The sequence below is a fragment of the Protopterus annectens genome, chromosome 6.part0 (genome assembly GCF_019279795.1).
Source record: "Protopterus annectens isolate FY-2018-M chromosome 6.part0, PAN1.0, whole genome shotgun sequence".
NCBI classification, from domain to species: Eukaryota; Metazoa; Chordata; order Ceratodontiformes; family Protopteridae; genus Protopterus; species Protopterus annectens.
In genome coordinates this window covers 185,429,591-185,444,572 of record NC_056737.1, presented here as the reverse complement: position 1 = coordinate 185,444,572, position 14,982 = coordinate 185,429,591, and the positions used below count along the sequence as shown (strand labels likewise).

Genomic DNA, 14,982 nt, shown 5'->3' with positions numbered 1-14,982 from the left:
GGAAGAATGTAAGAGGCCACTGTTTTCCCCCATTCTAAGATAGGAGTAAGGTAAATGAATCTGAAAGTAAAATAATAATCAGTAGTTCATGGTTTCAATCCACTGCATTAACTGCCAGGCTTCATATCCTCAACACTCATTTTATTAATTTTCTTAAGACTCTTCCAAGTTCCATAAGTAAAACCATATGTTATCTGCTCTGACATCCAGAACTATTACCTACCCATGTTTATGTGAAGCCAGAGGCACTTATATAACAATATTTTAGTAACCTTATCTAAATGCTTAAAGCATATACATTCTTGCTTTAATTGATATAAGAATCTTATTTGCTGGATGCTTTTTAACACTTGATCATTTATAACCACAGTGACGAGTCTTTGGTGTTGTCCTAGTTGACTTTTATTTATATTTTTGGTGGGGTCATATTGTTGAAAAAGAGCTGTGGGTTTTTGGGGTTATTGGTTGACACTAGGTATTTCACCCCTACACCATGATATCACCATCTCAACCCTCACACACTCAACTCCTACTATATACCATTTGCATCACTTCCCTCACTCTACTAACCACCATTACCAATTACCAAACACCACTTACCTATACACATTCATTCCTTACAAAGGAACATTCCCCAATACTCTAATCGCCATACCATATTTACAACTAACCCCATACAACTATCACACCACCATAATCCACCACCTCAGACACAAGCTATGCCCATCAAATAGCCAATCCCACACCACTCAATTACACAAAACTCATCAAAAAAATAGTCAAACTTTATGAACACCTGAAAACAGCACTAGTATGCTGCTGTGACATACATCCCAACCCAGGCCCACTCAGTCCAGACAGACCAATCCCAGGCCTAAATACAACCCTACTCAAAAGGCCCACAAACTCACTCCTCATCATAAATCTAAATATTAGAAGCATCTTAAACAAGGTCCATGAACTCCATGCCTTAATCTCCTTTTACCATCCAGATATTGTCATTTTGACAGAGACCTGGCTTAAGCCCCTAATTCAAGATAATGAAATCACATCACCAGGTTACAATATAATCAGAAATGACAGAGTAGGAAAAAGGGGTGGAGGAGTAGCAATACTATACAAAACTCACCTTATCTTAGAAAAACTAGACATAACCTCAGACTTAGATAACCCTGAACTCATCCTCAATAAACTGAAACTTAACCCACATAAACACATCAACATTATAGGATGCTACATCCCCCCAGGGAACAATATTACCATCAAAGAAAAACTACTAAAATGGATAACTAACACCCTTCCCCAAGAAAACATCTTATTAGGTGACCTTAACATTGACTGGGACAACTGCTCCAGTCTAAACCCTATCTCCCCATATCAACCTACAAGGATTAACCCAACTAATATCTTCCCCCACCAGAACAGAAAAAAGAACCAAACATCAATCTATACTAGACTGGATGCTAGTATCTCATCCTTTCCACATATCTCACCCTGCCTGCCTGCCAGACGCCCTCAGCGACCACCTACTTACAAGAAGCAAAACTCTCCAACTGACCCAAGAAACTGTCAGGGAATGTACAAACAGAAAAATCTTCAACCGACTCAACTTCAATAATGACCTAAAAGTATGTAACTGGACCCCCCCCCCCCTAAAAACTTTGGACCTTGATGAAGCAGTACTATACTTCAATACTACCTTCATCAACATACTTAACCACCATGCCCCTCCTAGAACTACAAGAATAAGAACTAAACATGCACCTTGGCTAACTTTAACTACTAAAACATTACTCCGAGATAGGAACAAAGCATGGACAAACTATCATAAAAGCAAATCCAAAATAGACAAACAAACATACAGTCAGTTACGTAACAAAGTCAAACAACTTATTAAAATAGACAAAATCTCCTACTACCAAAACATGCAGAATAAATATATTAACAACCCAAAAATGTTCTGGGCTGCTGTCAACACTGTACTACAACCAGGCAAAACATCCACCCCTCCCCCAAAATAGTGAACAACCATGACAACATCCCCACTCAGCTCAACAAATTCTTCACAGAAACTATGCAAAACCTAGCCAATGACCAACTAAGCCCCAACAACCCATCCCCAACTAAAACACCCTATTCACCCAAAACAAATCTCAGTTACCCCATCTTCACCTTCAACCTAGTGCCAACCAAACTCATACAGAAATTACTCCTAAAACTTAGGCCAGCCTCTACAGCCACAGATAATCTACCTTCCGGATATCTGCAACTAGCAGCTGAAGCAATAGCCTACCCTGTCTCCATATTAATAAACAGATTTATCTCAGAGTGCAAAGTACCCCATCTTTGGAAAATATCACATATTACACCACTGCAAAAAGGGGGTACCTCTGTAGAACTTAGTAACTATCGACCCATAGCTATACTATCCCCCCTATCAAAACTTCTAGAGAACGTTGTCTACATGCAATTGAAGTACCTCTTAGAAAACAAATTACTATCCACTCAGCAACATGGTTTCAGACCCTTCCATAGCACCACCACTGCATTTACATCATTCACTAATACTGCCAATAACCACAGAAACAATGGACTGCTAGTATCTGCAACTCTCTTAGACTTATCTAAAGCCTTTGACATGGTCAACCATGAAAAGCTGCTTCACACACTAACCAACCTAAATCTCAGCTTCTCTACTATTTCTTGGTTTAAGAGCTACCTAGATGGTAGACAAGCTGTAAAATGGCAAAATCAGCTCTCTCCCTTACTGTCTGACTCCCTAGGGGTACCCCAAGGCTCCATCCTGGGTTCTCTACTCTTCACGGCATTTATTAATCAACTACCATCCACCATACCCAAAGCCTCAATAGTCCAATATGAAGATGATACCACCATTATCTGTGCAGCCAACTCCTCTCCCTAACACAAGAATGCTTTTCCCTGGCAGAAACATGGATCACTAACCAAAACCTCATTCTAAACCCAGCCATAACTAAATTATTCCTCTTCAGCCCTCACTGATCTCCACCCAACTCATCTAAATTTTCAATCTCCTCTTATAACACCACCATCACACCTAGCAGTCACGCCAAACTGCTAGGCCCCGAAATTGACAATAGCCTTAAATTTGACATTCCTATCTCCCAGACCATAAAAAGAGTCCACAGAAAAATGGGCTTACTCTATCGCAACAAACAGTTTCTCACCAGTCACTCTAAGGTGACCACAGCCAGGACACACCTCCTATCGACTCTACTTTACACCTCCCCCGTGCTTACCAATCTCCAAAAAACTGAGCTCAACAAACTAGATAGCTGCTACAATAAAATAGCCAGATTCGCCACAGGATCACCTTCTAGAACCCTCCATTGTGAAAGCCTAAAAAAACTCAACTGGCTAGAGCTCCCCCTGACCCTTCAAGTCAACCAACTAGCACTTGCTCACAAAGTACTACATCATCCAGGCAACACACCAGCCCTGCAGTAACTACTCTAGTCTTACACCACTACCAGATCCCTGAGATCAAGTACCCAACACCTCCTTAAGGTATACACTTTAAAAATGAGGCAGGTAGATCCGTTTATAGCCACTTTATCTCTAAAATCTGGAACTCCCTTCCAGCACACATAATAAATAACAACTCCACCACCCAATTCAAAAAAACTACTTAAAACACACTTCCTGAATCTCAGATTATGTACCTGTACTACCCCTGGATAGTAATTCATATGTCTCTGTTTCTAGCAACTAGAGTAACAGCTTATCTAATGCTTTTATAATGTCTGCATGGGGTAATAGTATCACTGAACACTGTAAAGAAACCTAAAGGACACAGTAAGTCTCTCATGTGTAGAAATTAGTTATGACGTTATCGCCTCTATCTTCCTGCTATACTTGCTGTTAAACACCTCTATAACATGTATCTATTAATGTAGCCTGTGAATATTGGTAAATACACTCTTTGGTTAACTCACTATCTTATATTTACTATACTTCTATAAGAAGTATAAAGATTGTGTACTCTATATTTTGTTTATTGAACCTTTTGGTTAACATGTCTTTCTCTTGTTAATAATGTTACTGTTCTGGTGCTTTTTTCCCTGGGCCTCCACTGAAAATGGACATACATCCAGTTGGACTCTCCCGGTTAACAAATGTAAAATAAATAAATAATTATATCCTCTATTATCACTGTGACTTCTCAAAGATGATCATGGGAGCACAGTCTGAAAAGGCAGCACAGATGAATGACTGGTGATGTGAAGCATTTTATATTCATTCGGGGTCTGGCTGTACATGCATGAAATGAACTTCCTCAAACGTTGAGGAATTAAAAGCTTGGCAGAATTCACGAATATGTGGAAAAGTGACAAAGGGCAAATATGGGAGACAAAAATATGGAGAAGGAAATGCTATATATCCATTAGGAAGAATGAACAGCAGATTTATTAAATATGATGATAAATCCTAAAGATAACAGAAAAAAAGAAATCTGGAAAGGTCATTAATATTCTCTTCTCCAAAACAAACAGGAACATGTTAACCAATCTTATCATGGTGTCTAGATCCTGGCTATGAAGTGTGCTTTCGCACTCCATTCAGAAGCTCGAGAACAGTTTTTTTGTGCAACTTTCAAGGAATGAAAATTTTCCTTTTTTTTTTTTAGTAACTTTTCCTCTGTGGGGACAACCCCCAGACATAATTTATATGCAAGGGGCTTTGTCTCTTGGGGTCTTGTAACTTAATATAATCAGCTCCAATACTGCTACATATAAATCAGCTCCAATACTGCTGCACATCTGCAAAGACAGCAAACAAAATTTCTTTCCCATGGCATACTGAAAGTTTCATTTTTTTCTGTCCTGGGCATCACAGGACATAAAAAATTAAGTATTTTCATATTTATTCAGGTACTCCAGGTATGTCTGGAAAAGACTTCTTAGCATCAATATACAGAGGGCAAATCTTAAAAAATATTACAAAATCTATGGAAGAAAACAATGAGCTGCTATGCTTGCATGATTGGGTGGCAGGGCCTTATTGTGCTGCTTGCTCCTTTGCACATTACAATGTAGGTAACATTTTCTACATTCAGACAAGGCTGTTCAATATGCTTCCCTTTCAAATAATGAGGGCCCTATTCATGTTATACTCAATTCCTGGCTGTTAACTCACTTTTTGTCTGTACCATTGATTAACAGATATCCATTAACAATTCCCTAGTATAATACTGCAGATCTGCTCCACAGAAAGACATGGGAGCTACAGAACAGAAACTAAAAATATTTACCTGTATGCAAAAAGTAGGATCAGCGTACCTACACAGATAATGTATACTTTCCTTGCCACTAGTGGAGAGAGGAACCAGTCACAGCTCTTCAGAAGAATATCCCAAGTCAATCCTGCAAAAGTAAAGCAAACTAGTAAAAGTGATTGAAGTAGATCCTTTGCCATCTTTGATGTGCAGTGGTTCATCAGTAGTATATCATATATACAGTCTTAAAACATGATCAACATTTTACTTTGTACCAGCATGAACAAACTGTCAACTTGCAAATAACAAATATGGCCTGAGTTCTATATATAAGCAGAGAGCTGGGCAAGGATCTAAATATACAAGAAAAAAAATGCTCTGTCTCCTCTTTCTACTAATGGGACTACTACAGTTTCTGGACCCTCTTGCATTACATTATCAGGAAAAATTTAATATGCATATTTTCTGAAGCATTCCCACCCCAAGGAGACAGATTAAACTCAGTCATCCCCTTCCTACTGCCCCCTCTCCCCCAAACAAACAAGATCACTAATCATAATATCAAAACAATATCCACTGCATTTTAGCTATGGTTATATCTAAAAAAATGGCCAGGTAACCTTAGTGCCTCTATGGGAACAGCAAGAACTGCCAAAGGCCTAACATACTAGCTAACAATATGAGTATACTTTCTAAAATAGGTATGTGGTCAAGTGCAAATGTGACAGCCTACCCACCCCAATATAAACAACTGAAAGAAATGCATCTCTAATATCAGCAATCAGTGTATGTACAAATAGCATTCTAAGAATCAACAAAGACAATGTCATTAGCTGTCCACCGTGTAAACAGCACTTTACCTGGGAATAGGATATATGCATAGTACATCTTAGAACCATTGAATAAGAGAAATAATAGACTCAGAAGCTTGTTCTAATTTGCACATGTTGAATGTAGGTTCATAAAGACTGTTAAACTTTGTTTACTATTATTAAAATTAGAAATGTAATATAATGCTAACCACATATTTTGTACGCATGAGTAATTCAAGGCACTACCACTGTAGAACAACAAAACAATCTTTCATGTACATTCAAGATTCAGCTTTAGAACAAGAGATGGTTTCCAGTATAATTTACAGGAAAAATAAATCAACTGCACTCAACACAGCAGGAATACATACAGTCAAACAGTAAGAGGCTGGAAATTGTAGAAGAATCCTTAAGTAGCTATTTAGATGAGCTGATAAAACTACAGAAATCAGTCCTTTAAATTAGGGAAAGACTATCTGAATGTCAGCCTTTTCAACAGGAATGGTTTCAAAAAATAGTAGAAATAGAAGACATGGCACACACATAAAACCTGAGATTTTCCTCTACATCAGAGGAGCTGGAACAGACTGCATTAATTTTATGAAAGTATAAATAAGCCACTGGACTGTTGCTCCACAGCAGGAGGTGTTAATTGAGAAGGCAAGCCATGTGCCTGCTTTAAATCTGCACATGAGAAAGCAGTCAGGACCTACATTAGTTAAGCTTCAATTATACCAGCAGAAAGAGCTGCAAAACTGTAGTAGAAGGGAAAAGCCTTAAGAACTGGATACATCAGAGTATTTGTGGAAAATTATTCACTAAGGAGGAAATAAAAAAAATGTATACAACAAAGAGTGAACTAACAAGTAGAAGAGGATTTCATTTCTCAACCTTTTGACAACAAAGCCCATAGGCAAACTTTGCCAGTGAAACCCTTTCCATTGTTCCAAAGGAAAATGCTTGAGAGACAGAGAAAAGTGCAGCAGTTTACTAGAAGAGTTCAACCAGTGACTGGTGTTGGGAGCTGGAGATGATCAGCAAGTAGGACCAGCAACACTGAAATTAGTGAATAAATGAGAGACTACAAAGCATCAATCCCTTTGGATATAGGAACAGGTATGTGAAGTATAGCATTGCAAGAAAAATGCCTGAGAAAGACTGGATTATGTTTACTTTGTTAAACTTTTGGGTGAAAAGTGAAACATATACTGCACTATGTCATTAACGGTCAGAAGGACACTGAAGGAAATGAAGTAAATGTAAGTAAAACAGTTTTTGTTCTTATTCTTCTTCTTCTTTTGGCTGCTCCCATTAGGGGTTGCCACAGCGGATCAACTGTTTCCATATCTTCCTGTCCTCTGCATCTTGCTCTGTCACACCAACTACCTGTATGTCCTCTCTCACCACATCCATAAACCTTATCTTAGGCCTCCCTCTTTTCCTGTTACCTGGCAGCTTCATCCTTAGCATCTTTTTCCCAATATACTCTGCATCCTTCCTCAGCACATGTCCAAACCAACGTAATCTTGCATCTCTGGCTTTGTCTCCAAACCTTCCAACCTGGGCTGACCCTCTAATATACTTATTCCTAATCCTGTCCATCCTTGTCACACCCAGTGCAAATCTTGACATCTTCAACTCTGCCACGTCAAGCTCTGACTCCTGCCTTTTTGTCAATGCCACTGTCTCCAACCCATATTACATAGCTGGTCTCACTACCCTCTTGGAGACCTTCGCTTTCACTCTTACTGGTACTCGTCTGTCACAAATCACTCCTGACACTCTTCTCCACCCACTCCATCCTGCCTGTACTCTTTTCTACACCTCTCTTCCGCACTCACCATTACTCGGAACTGTTGATTCCAAGTACTTAAACTCATCCATCTAGGCCACCTCTACTCCCTGGATCCTCACCATTCCTCTATCCTCCCTCTCATTCAGACACATATATTCTGTCTTAGTCCTGCTGACCTTCATTCCTCTTCTCTCTAGAGCATATCTCCACCTCTCCAGGGTCTCCTCCACCTGCTCCCTACTCTCATTACAGATCACAATGTCATCTGCAAACATCATAGTCCACGGGGACTCCTGTCTGATCCCGTCTGTCAACCTGTCCATCACCATTGCAAATAAGAAAGGGCTCAGAGCTGATCCTTGATGCAATCCCACCTCCACTTCAAATGCATCCGTTACTCCCACCGCAGACCTCACCACTGTCACACTACCTTCGTACATATCCAGTACCACTCTTACATACTTCTCTCACACTCCAGACTTCCTCATACAATACCACAACTCCTCTCTAGGCACCATGTCATATGCTTTCTCTAAATCCACAAAGACACAATGCAACTCCTTCTGACCTTCTCTGTACGTCTCCATCAACACTCTCAGAGCAAACATTGCATCTGTAGTGCTCTTTCCTGGCATGAAACCATACTGCTGATCACTAATCATCACCTCCCTTCTTAACCTAGCTTCCACTACTCTTTCCCATAACTTCATGCTGTGACTGATCAGTTTAATCCCGCTGTAGTTACTACAGCTCTGCACATCACCCTTATTCTTGAAAATCGGTACCAAAACACTTTTTCTCCATTCCTCAGGCATCCTCTCACTTTCCAAGATTTCATTAAACAAGCGAGTTATAAACTCCACTGTCATTTCACCTAAACACGTGCATGCATCCACATGTATGTCATCTGGACCAACAGCCTTTCCGTTCTTCACCCTCTTCATAGCTATCCTTACTTCCTCCTTGCTAATCCATTACACTTCATGATTCACTATCCGCACATCATCCAACCTTCTCTCCCTCTCATTCTCTTCATTCATCAACCCCTAAAAGTACTCTTGCCATCTGCTCAACACACTCTCCTCGCTTGTATGTTTCCCTCATTATCCTTTATCACCCTTGCCTGCTACACATCTTTACTAGCTTGGTCCCTCTGTCTAGCCAATCGGTACAGGTCCTTTTCTCCCTCCTTAGTGTCCAACCTTTTATACAACTCTTCATACGCCTTATTCTTAGCCTTCGCTACCTCTGTCTTTGCCATGCACCTCATCTCCTTATACTCTTGTCTACTTTCTTCATCTCTTTGACAATCCCACTTCTTCTTCACCAACCTCTTTCTCTGTATATGGTTACAAAAAAAACATGATATAAATTACACGTTACATTGTAGAAGCAATTTTGTACAGTGTGCAGTCAAGGGCATTTTAAATGTGAGGTGGAGGATGCTTTCAATGACTACAATACATGTTAGATATTAAAGCAGTCATGTCCTTTTTCTTACTTGTAAAATATAGAGGCTTTACAATGTAAACAGATAAGAAAGGCTGGAGAGAAGCCAGTTAAAGTTAAAATAATGTGATCTTGGACCGATTAGTGGGGGTGTAAAATGTATTAATCATATCATATGTAGAATTAAGATAATCATTTTCTTTATTTTTTTACAAAGACCTATGTCTAGATTAATTCATCCATCCACGATCCATTTTCACCCATGGGGATGTTACTTTAACAGTGACAATCATTTACAGCCAATGTTCATAACTCCAGGTGGCTAAACCTACTGTGGTTGTTCTTTCATACCACACACATACATGCACACTCACAACTATGGCCAATTTTCAGTGTCCTCAATTCATCTACTGCGTGTCTTTAGAATGTGGGAGGAAACTGGATCACAAGAGAATACCCTTACATACAAAGGACAAGCAGACTCCACTCGGAAGGCACACAGCTGAAAATCAAACCTGGAGAACCCTTTTGCAGTGAAGTGACAATACTACCTGCTGCAACCACTGTGTTGCCTATATATCTAAATTAATGTCCTTCGCTTAAGCTATACACTACTTCTTTTAAATAATTAGGAATGGAAATTGGTAAAGTTTCCTACCTCTGCAAAGTTCTTAGTTTGTTTGTTTTTTTTTTTCCATTAGAAAATGCTCTTAGTGGGAGACAAAAAATTGAAAGCAGTCAGCTTTGAAGGGAAATTCTATAAATTGCGTTCTGAATTAAATTTACAAAGATTCTTCCATGCATCTGCAAAACTGTTAGCTTTTTCTCCTCTCATTGCTGACTGCTTTTCCTCTGAGAGGAGCTGTTCTCAGTTGCAAGCAATTCATTTTGAGAGTTCTGAGCACTGTTTGCTGAGAGAAATGTAACATTTAAAGGTTCAGTGACAATCAGTTCAGAGAAAAATAACATTTAAAACTGTGGGAATTGAATAAGTAGTAGTAGCCTTCCTATCAGCCTTAATACTTTAACATATTTAATATCACTGCACAATTTAGTTTACTTATTAAAGGTAGCCAGTGTACTTTTCTTAAGGCTAAAAGTCAATGCTGACTGAAAGCATGCAAGCTATTTTTCTCACATAGGAATGGAATAGAAATAAGAAAAAAAAACACAGCAATCTGTCCAAATGGGAACACTGGCTGTAACATGTGCTCTAGCACAGGTAACCTTAATTTTAGATTACGCATTGCCTGTGGGTGCAGCCATCATTTTGGGCCAAATGCTCCTATCTGGAGGGATAAACTTCATTTGTTGAAAATGTACATAGTTTTGTGTGTTTTGAAAACATATTTAGCTTTTTTATTTGATCGAAGCAAAAATTCTTGCCTCATGTGAAATAGATTCAAACGGAGATGAAAAGAAGTAAATGTATAAAAGATCAGCCTGTCAAACATTAGTGTGTTCATGTAAGTTGAAAGCTGCAAATACACATTCCAAAGAACTGTCATTTAGGCTGGACTATTGGCTTTTTATCATGATAGTTGCTTTATCAAGCACAAGTGTAGACAAAAACAAAGAATATACTGAATTATATTAAGAAGTGTAGGGTGCAAACAGCAATGTTACAAAGCATGCTTTTGGACAGAAATGAGCAAGTTATTATGGCAAACAAAGGATTTCAGGACAGACATTCATCAACAAATCAGAGAAAAGAACTAATAACTGATTACAAGATGAGCTCCAATAGTCATATAACAGGAAAAAATACATCAATGTTAGATGTGAGGTAGTAAGGGGTTATTGGAAGAGGAGGAGGAGGATTATGCTGACCTATACTTATGTTCCACCAAGTGAGGATATATCAGAGGAACATCTAAGGGGGCAGATTTCTGAAGTATATGAAAGCATTTGCTATGGAAGGTGTAAATTTAGTAGGACTCAGAATTTACCTACTTCCAAAGATACAATAACTAAGCTAGACTGGATACAAATTGTGTTTCACAGGTGCATGTGCATTTAACTGAAAGCTTTGAGACCAATCCAATGACTACATCAGATTATGTTCCAAAGAAAACTAAAATAAAACTGTAGGTTAACAATGTAAAAATGAGACAATGGTGCTTTCTAATTAACTGCTAATGAGTTGTGGATAAGAATCTAGTTATTAGGGTACAACTTCAGAAGAGATATCTTGTGAGTAGGTAAAAATGAAATAATCACCCCTCCCCCCATTTTCTACATGGGGTCTGGGTGTTGTGTCAACTGTCACCATCTCTCTTGATTCACTGCCACTCTCCTACCTTCTGGTGCATTGAATTTGGAGACATGGCAACAGATTACATAGCATCCTGACCTTATGTAGAAAATGAAGTAAAAAGGTAAAATGAAAATGGAGTTTAGAAATAAGAGAAAAATATTTGGGAACAAAATATTATGAATTATTTAGAGGGGTTGATGAATAAGAGCATGAACTTCAGAGTGCTAAAGAGAAAATAAGGGAATATTTTGATAATGTGCTTGCACTTAGAAAGGTTGCCATTAAGCAATTATTTTTGATAACTCTAGAATGCGAAGACATTTAACACAATGACTTAGGCGACAAAAATTAAAAAGTGTTGAAGCCAAACTTAGGGAGATTATAATAAGAAAAAAATCACCACAGATCCGATAGAGGAAAATATTTCAGAAAGTCTATGAAAATTTGTATAAACAGTGGAATGGGGAAACTAAAACAAGGCACAAATGGAAATATTTATGTAAGATTTTATGTCAACGGTAGACTACGATGAGGATTTGTGTACATCTAAAGACAATACCTCACACCCACCAAAGTTATATATACCTGCTCTTAGACTGCACAACCATAACGAAAAGGGAAAACTCTACTGTTGCTAAAAGGTGCACCCAAAGATTAGACTTTACAATTAATAGTTAAGACAGTAAGAGATGAGATAAAATGGTGATGTATAACCAATCAGCATGGAAATTTCCAAGAACAATAGCAGTATTCTTGTAGAAATTTGGAAGTTAGGAGGGAAGAAAGTAATAATGAACTGGAAGGTTTTGTTTAACAATATTTAAAAGGGAGGGAAGAACAAGCAACTTAAAGAAAGCTGTTGTGGATATGGTACTCAAAAATGGTAAAGATCTTTTCAATCTGGCATCATCATACAAAGCCATTTCAATTCTGAACCATGATTATAAAGTGTTCATGTTTTTCAAGCTAAAAGAATAGCAGAACTATTACCAAAGTTGATAAATATGGATCAATATTTTTTTGTGGAAGGGAGGCAAATGAAAAGTGACAATCCTACAATAAAGCAGAGTGTAAAATACACTGCTACTGTTGGTGAGTCTTTATGCAGATAAAGCATTCTTTGCAGTCAACTGGGATTTATTTTAAGTAGCATAGCGGTAGCATTTGCATTTCCTAACAGAGCAACAGGGTTAAAAATAAGGAAATACAAAGAGTCAGAGGCAAGAATTTAAAGTCAGTGGGTTCTTCTCTGGAAAGCTGAATTTGAAAAAAGGAGCCATGCAAGTATGTCCTCTTTCCCCACTTGTTACTAGGTTTGCATTTAGCATCACTGTATGGGAAAATAAAGATTCACAAATTCAAGAATGTTTTTTGAGCACAAAAATGAAAATTGGCTAGGTTTAAAATTGCCTGCATGGAGAGATAGCCTTGTTCTTACCTATCAACCTATAAATATATAACTGATATGGTACTCAAAAGAAGTTAGCTTTACTTGCAGATGATATTTTGTGCTTTAGAGATTATCTGACAGATTTTGAATTCCTTTCCAGTTCATATTCTGCATTACTGTTGAAATATCTGTCTTGAGTGGTAGAAAGCTTTCAGGACAACTTCAGCTAAAACTATCAGTACTCCACAGAGTGCAATTTAGCTCTTCTAGACATCTAGAGATCTCTATTGTTGGGACCAGTACTGACAAGTTGTTGAAATGGGCTACCTAGGCATAATCCAAATAGTATGCTGGTAAATACAAGATCTCTGATGGCAAGCGTAGTAATATCTGCCTATTGTAGGAATTTGTTAAGGATAGAGTAGGATTTTGGATGCAGGTCTCTAAAAAGGATAACAATCCTGCAGAATATGACAGTCATAAAATAGCAGAATATATCCTAAAAATTAAGCCAGCACAGGAATGGAGAAAGGAAATTTTATCAAAAGACTGTGAAAGTAGGGATATAGAAAATGAGCAAAAGGTAGCTGGAATTTCCTGTAGGAAATCAACAAAGAAACCAAAGTACTGCAAGTTAATAACTAGGGAGGGAAAGGTAAGAGAAGTCTGGACTGGAAGTAAGAGACTGCCCTCCCTACCAGTGTTTGACTGGACTATCAGAAGCAACACTCTCCTCAGAAACAGAATCCAAAATTTGAGGCGGTAAAACAGAAGTTGCCCCCTATCATTTTGTTATTCAAATTCTTGAATATCCTCAGTGAAAAATCCCTTTCTCTTTTACCAGAAACTCCAGAATTGGAAGGGTCAACAGCCTGAAATAAACCACGAGCAAAGCCCAATAAAGCACTACTGTATAGATGTGTCTTAATTTTTGCTTCTTTTTAGCAACAATATCTGAAGAAAGAGACTACTTTTCATGGGCAAAACTTTCCTAAGAACAGGCACTCCTGATAAGCAGAGGTATTCCCTGCACCTTCTTCCAAGCCCAGCAACAGTGGTTTTCCCTTGGCCACCAAAGGCACTCCAATAGCCACAGAGGATACATCTAATCCCAGGGGTAAGGGAGCCAAGGAAAAAATGAATGGTCTAAGAAACCAGAAATGATGACAGCAGAGTCATCCATATGAGGCTGAGGTAATTGAGAAACCTGCTTAGAATCTGTGTGTGTGCACACGCACTTGCCTGGGATAACTGAAGAACTTATGGGATGTTCCCTGGTGAAGCCAAGGAAGATGCTTGTATCCTATGGAAGCCCAGATGCAGGACTCCTTGAAATAAGTTAAGTATTAAAAAAGTTGTTTCAACCAAAAAAACAATGAAACGCACTTTACTTTTGCAGGCTAATGTAAGTATTTAATCAAAGAATTTTTCCTTGGTAAAAGTTATGTTTTAAGCTAGTTTTAGCAACTTTTTCCTCAAAAAGTAACACTCCTGTTAAAATGAACTAAAAGTCATGTGATGTACTATAAAAACACCTTCTCCTAGCTTAAAATAAATAATTTCACAGAAAAAAATTCACTTTATTCCATGGAAACAAAATGTGGAATGATTTTCCCCCCAAAGGAAACTTATCTGCCCAGCAATGGAACAGCATTAGCGGAACATCGATCCTCGAAGGCCCAGAAGAAGAATGCTCTTCAGTGGAAGGAAATGCTGAAGGGCTTGGTGCCCAAACCATTTTTTTCTTCAGCTAATTAATGGTTTTGGTGTGTGGAAGATGTTTTTAAGCTTTGGAAGCTGTTCATCTATTATATCCTTAACAGGACATAAACCATATAGCCAAAGCTACTACAGCAGTTATCAGATGATGAATACCTGAAGTCAGTAGTAACTTCCTGACAAGTAATCAATGCAGCATAAAGTACAGTTTTGTACCTACCATAAATGTAGATGTTCGAAGATCCACATTGCTGCAGTCCTTACACTTGGGTAGTCCGCTGTCCTCGGTCGGCCCGAATATCAAAG

General features: G+C 38.4%; 1 protein-coding gene across 2 annotated transcripts in view; it reads right to left on the bottom strand.

The window, feature by feature from the left end:
- POMT2 (protein O-mannosyltransferase 2) overlaps positions 1–14,982 on the bottom strand; it is a 1,453,485-nt gene that overhangs the window by 120,911 nt on the left and 1,317,592 nt on the right. The window contains exon 20 of one of the 2 annotated variants that reach the window (XM_044073901.1): positions 5,319–5,402. In XM_044073901.1, coding sequence (XP_043929836.1) covers positions 5,319–5,402 — 84 coding nt within the window. Of the gene's footprint in view, positions 1–5,290; positions 5,403–14,982 lie in introns of both variants that reach the window. The other variant, XM_044073900.1, reaches the window with a different exon arrangement.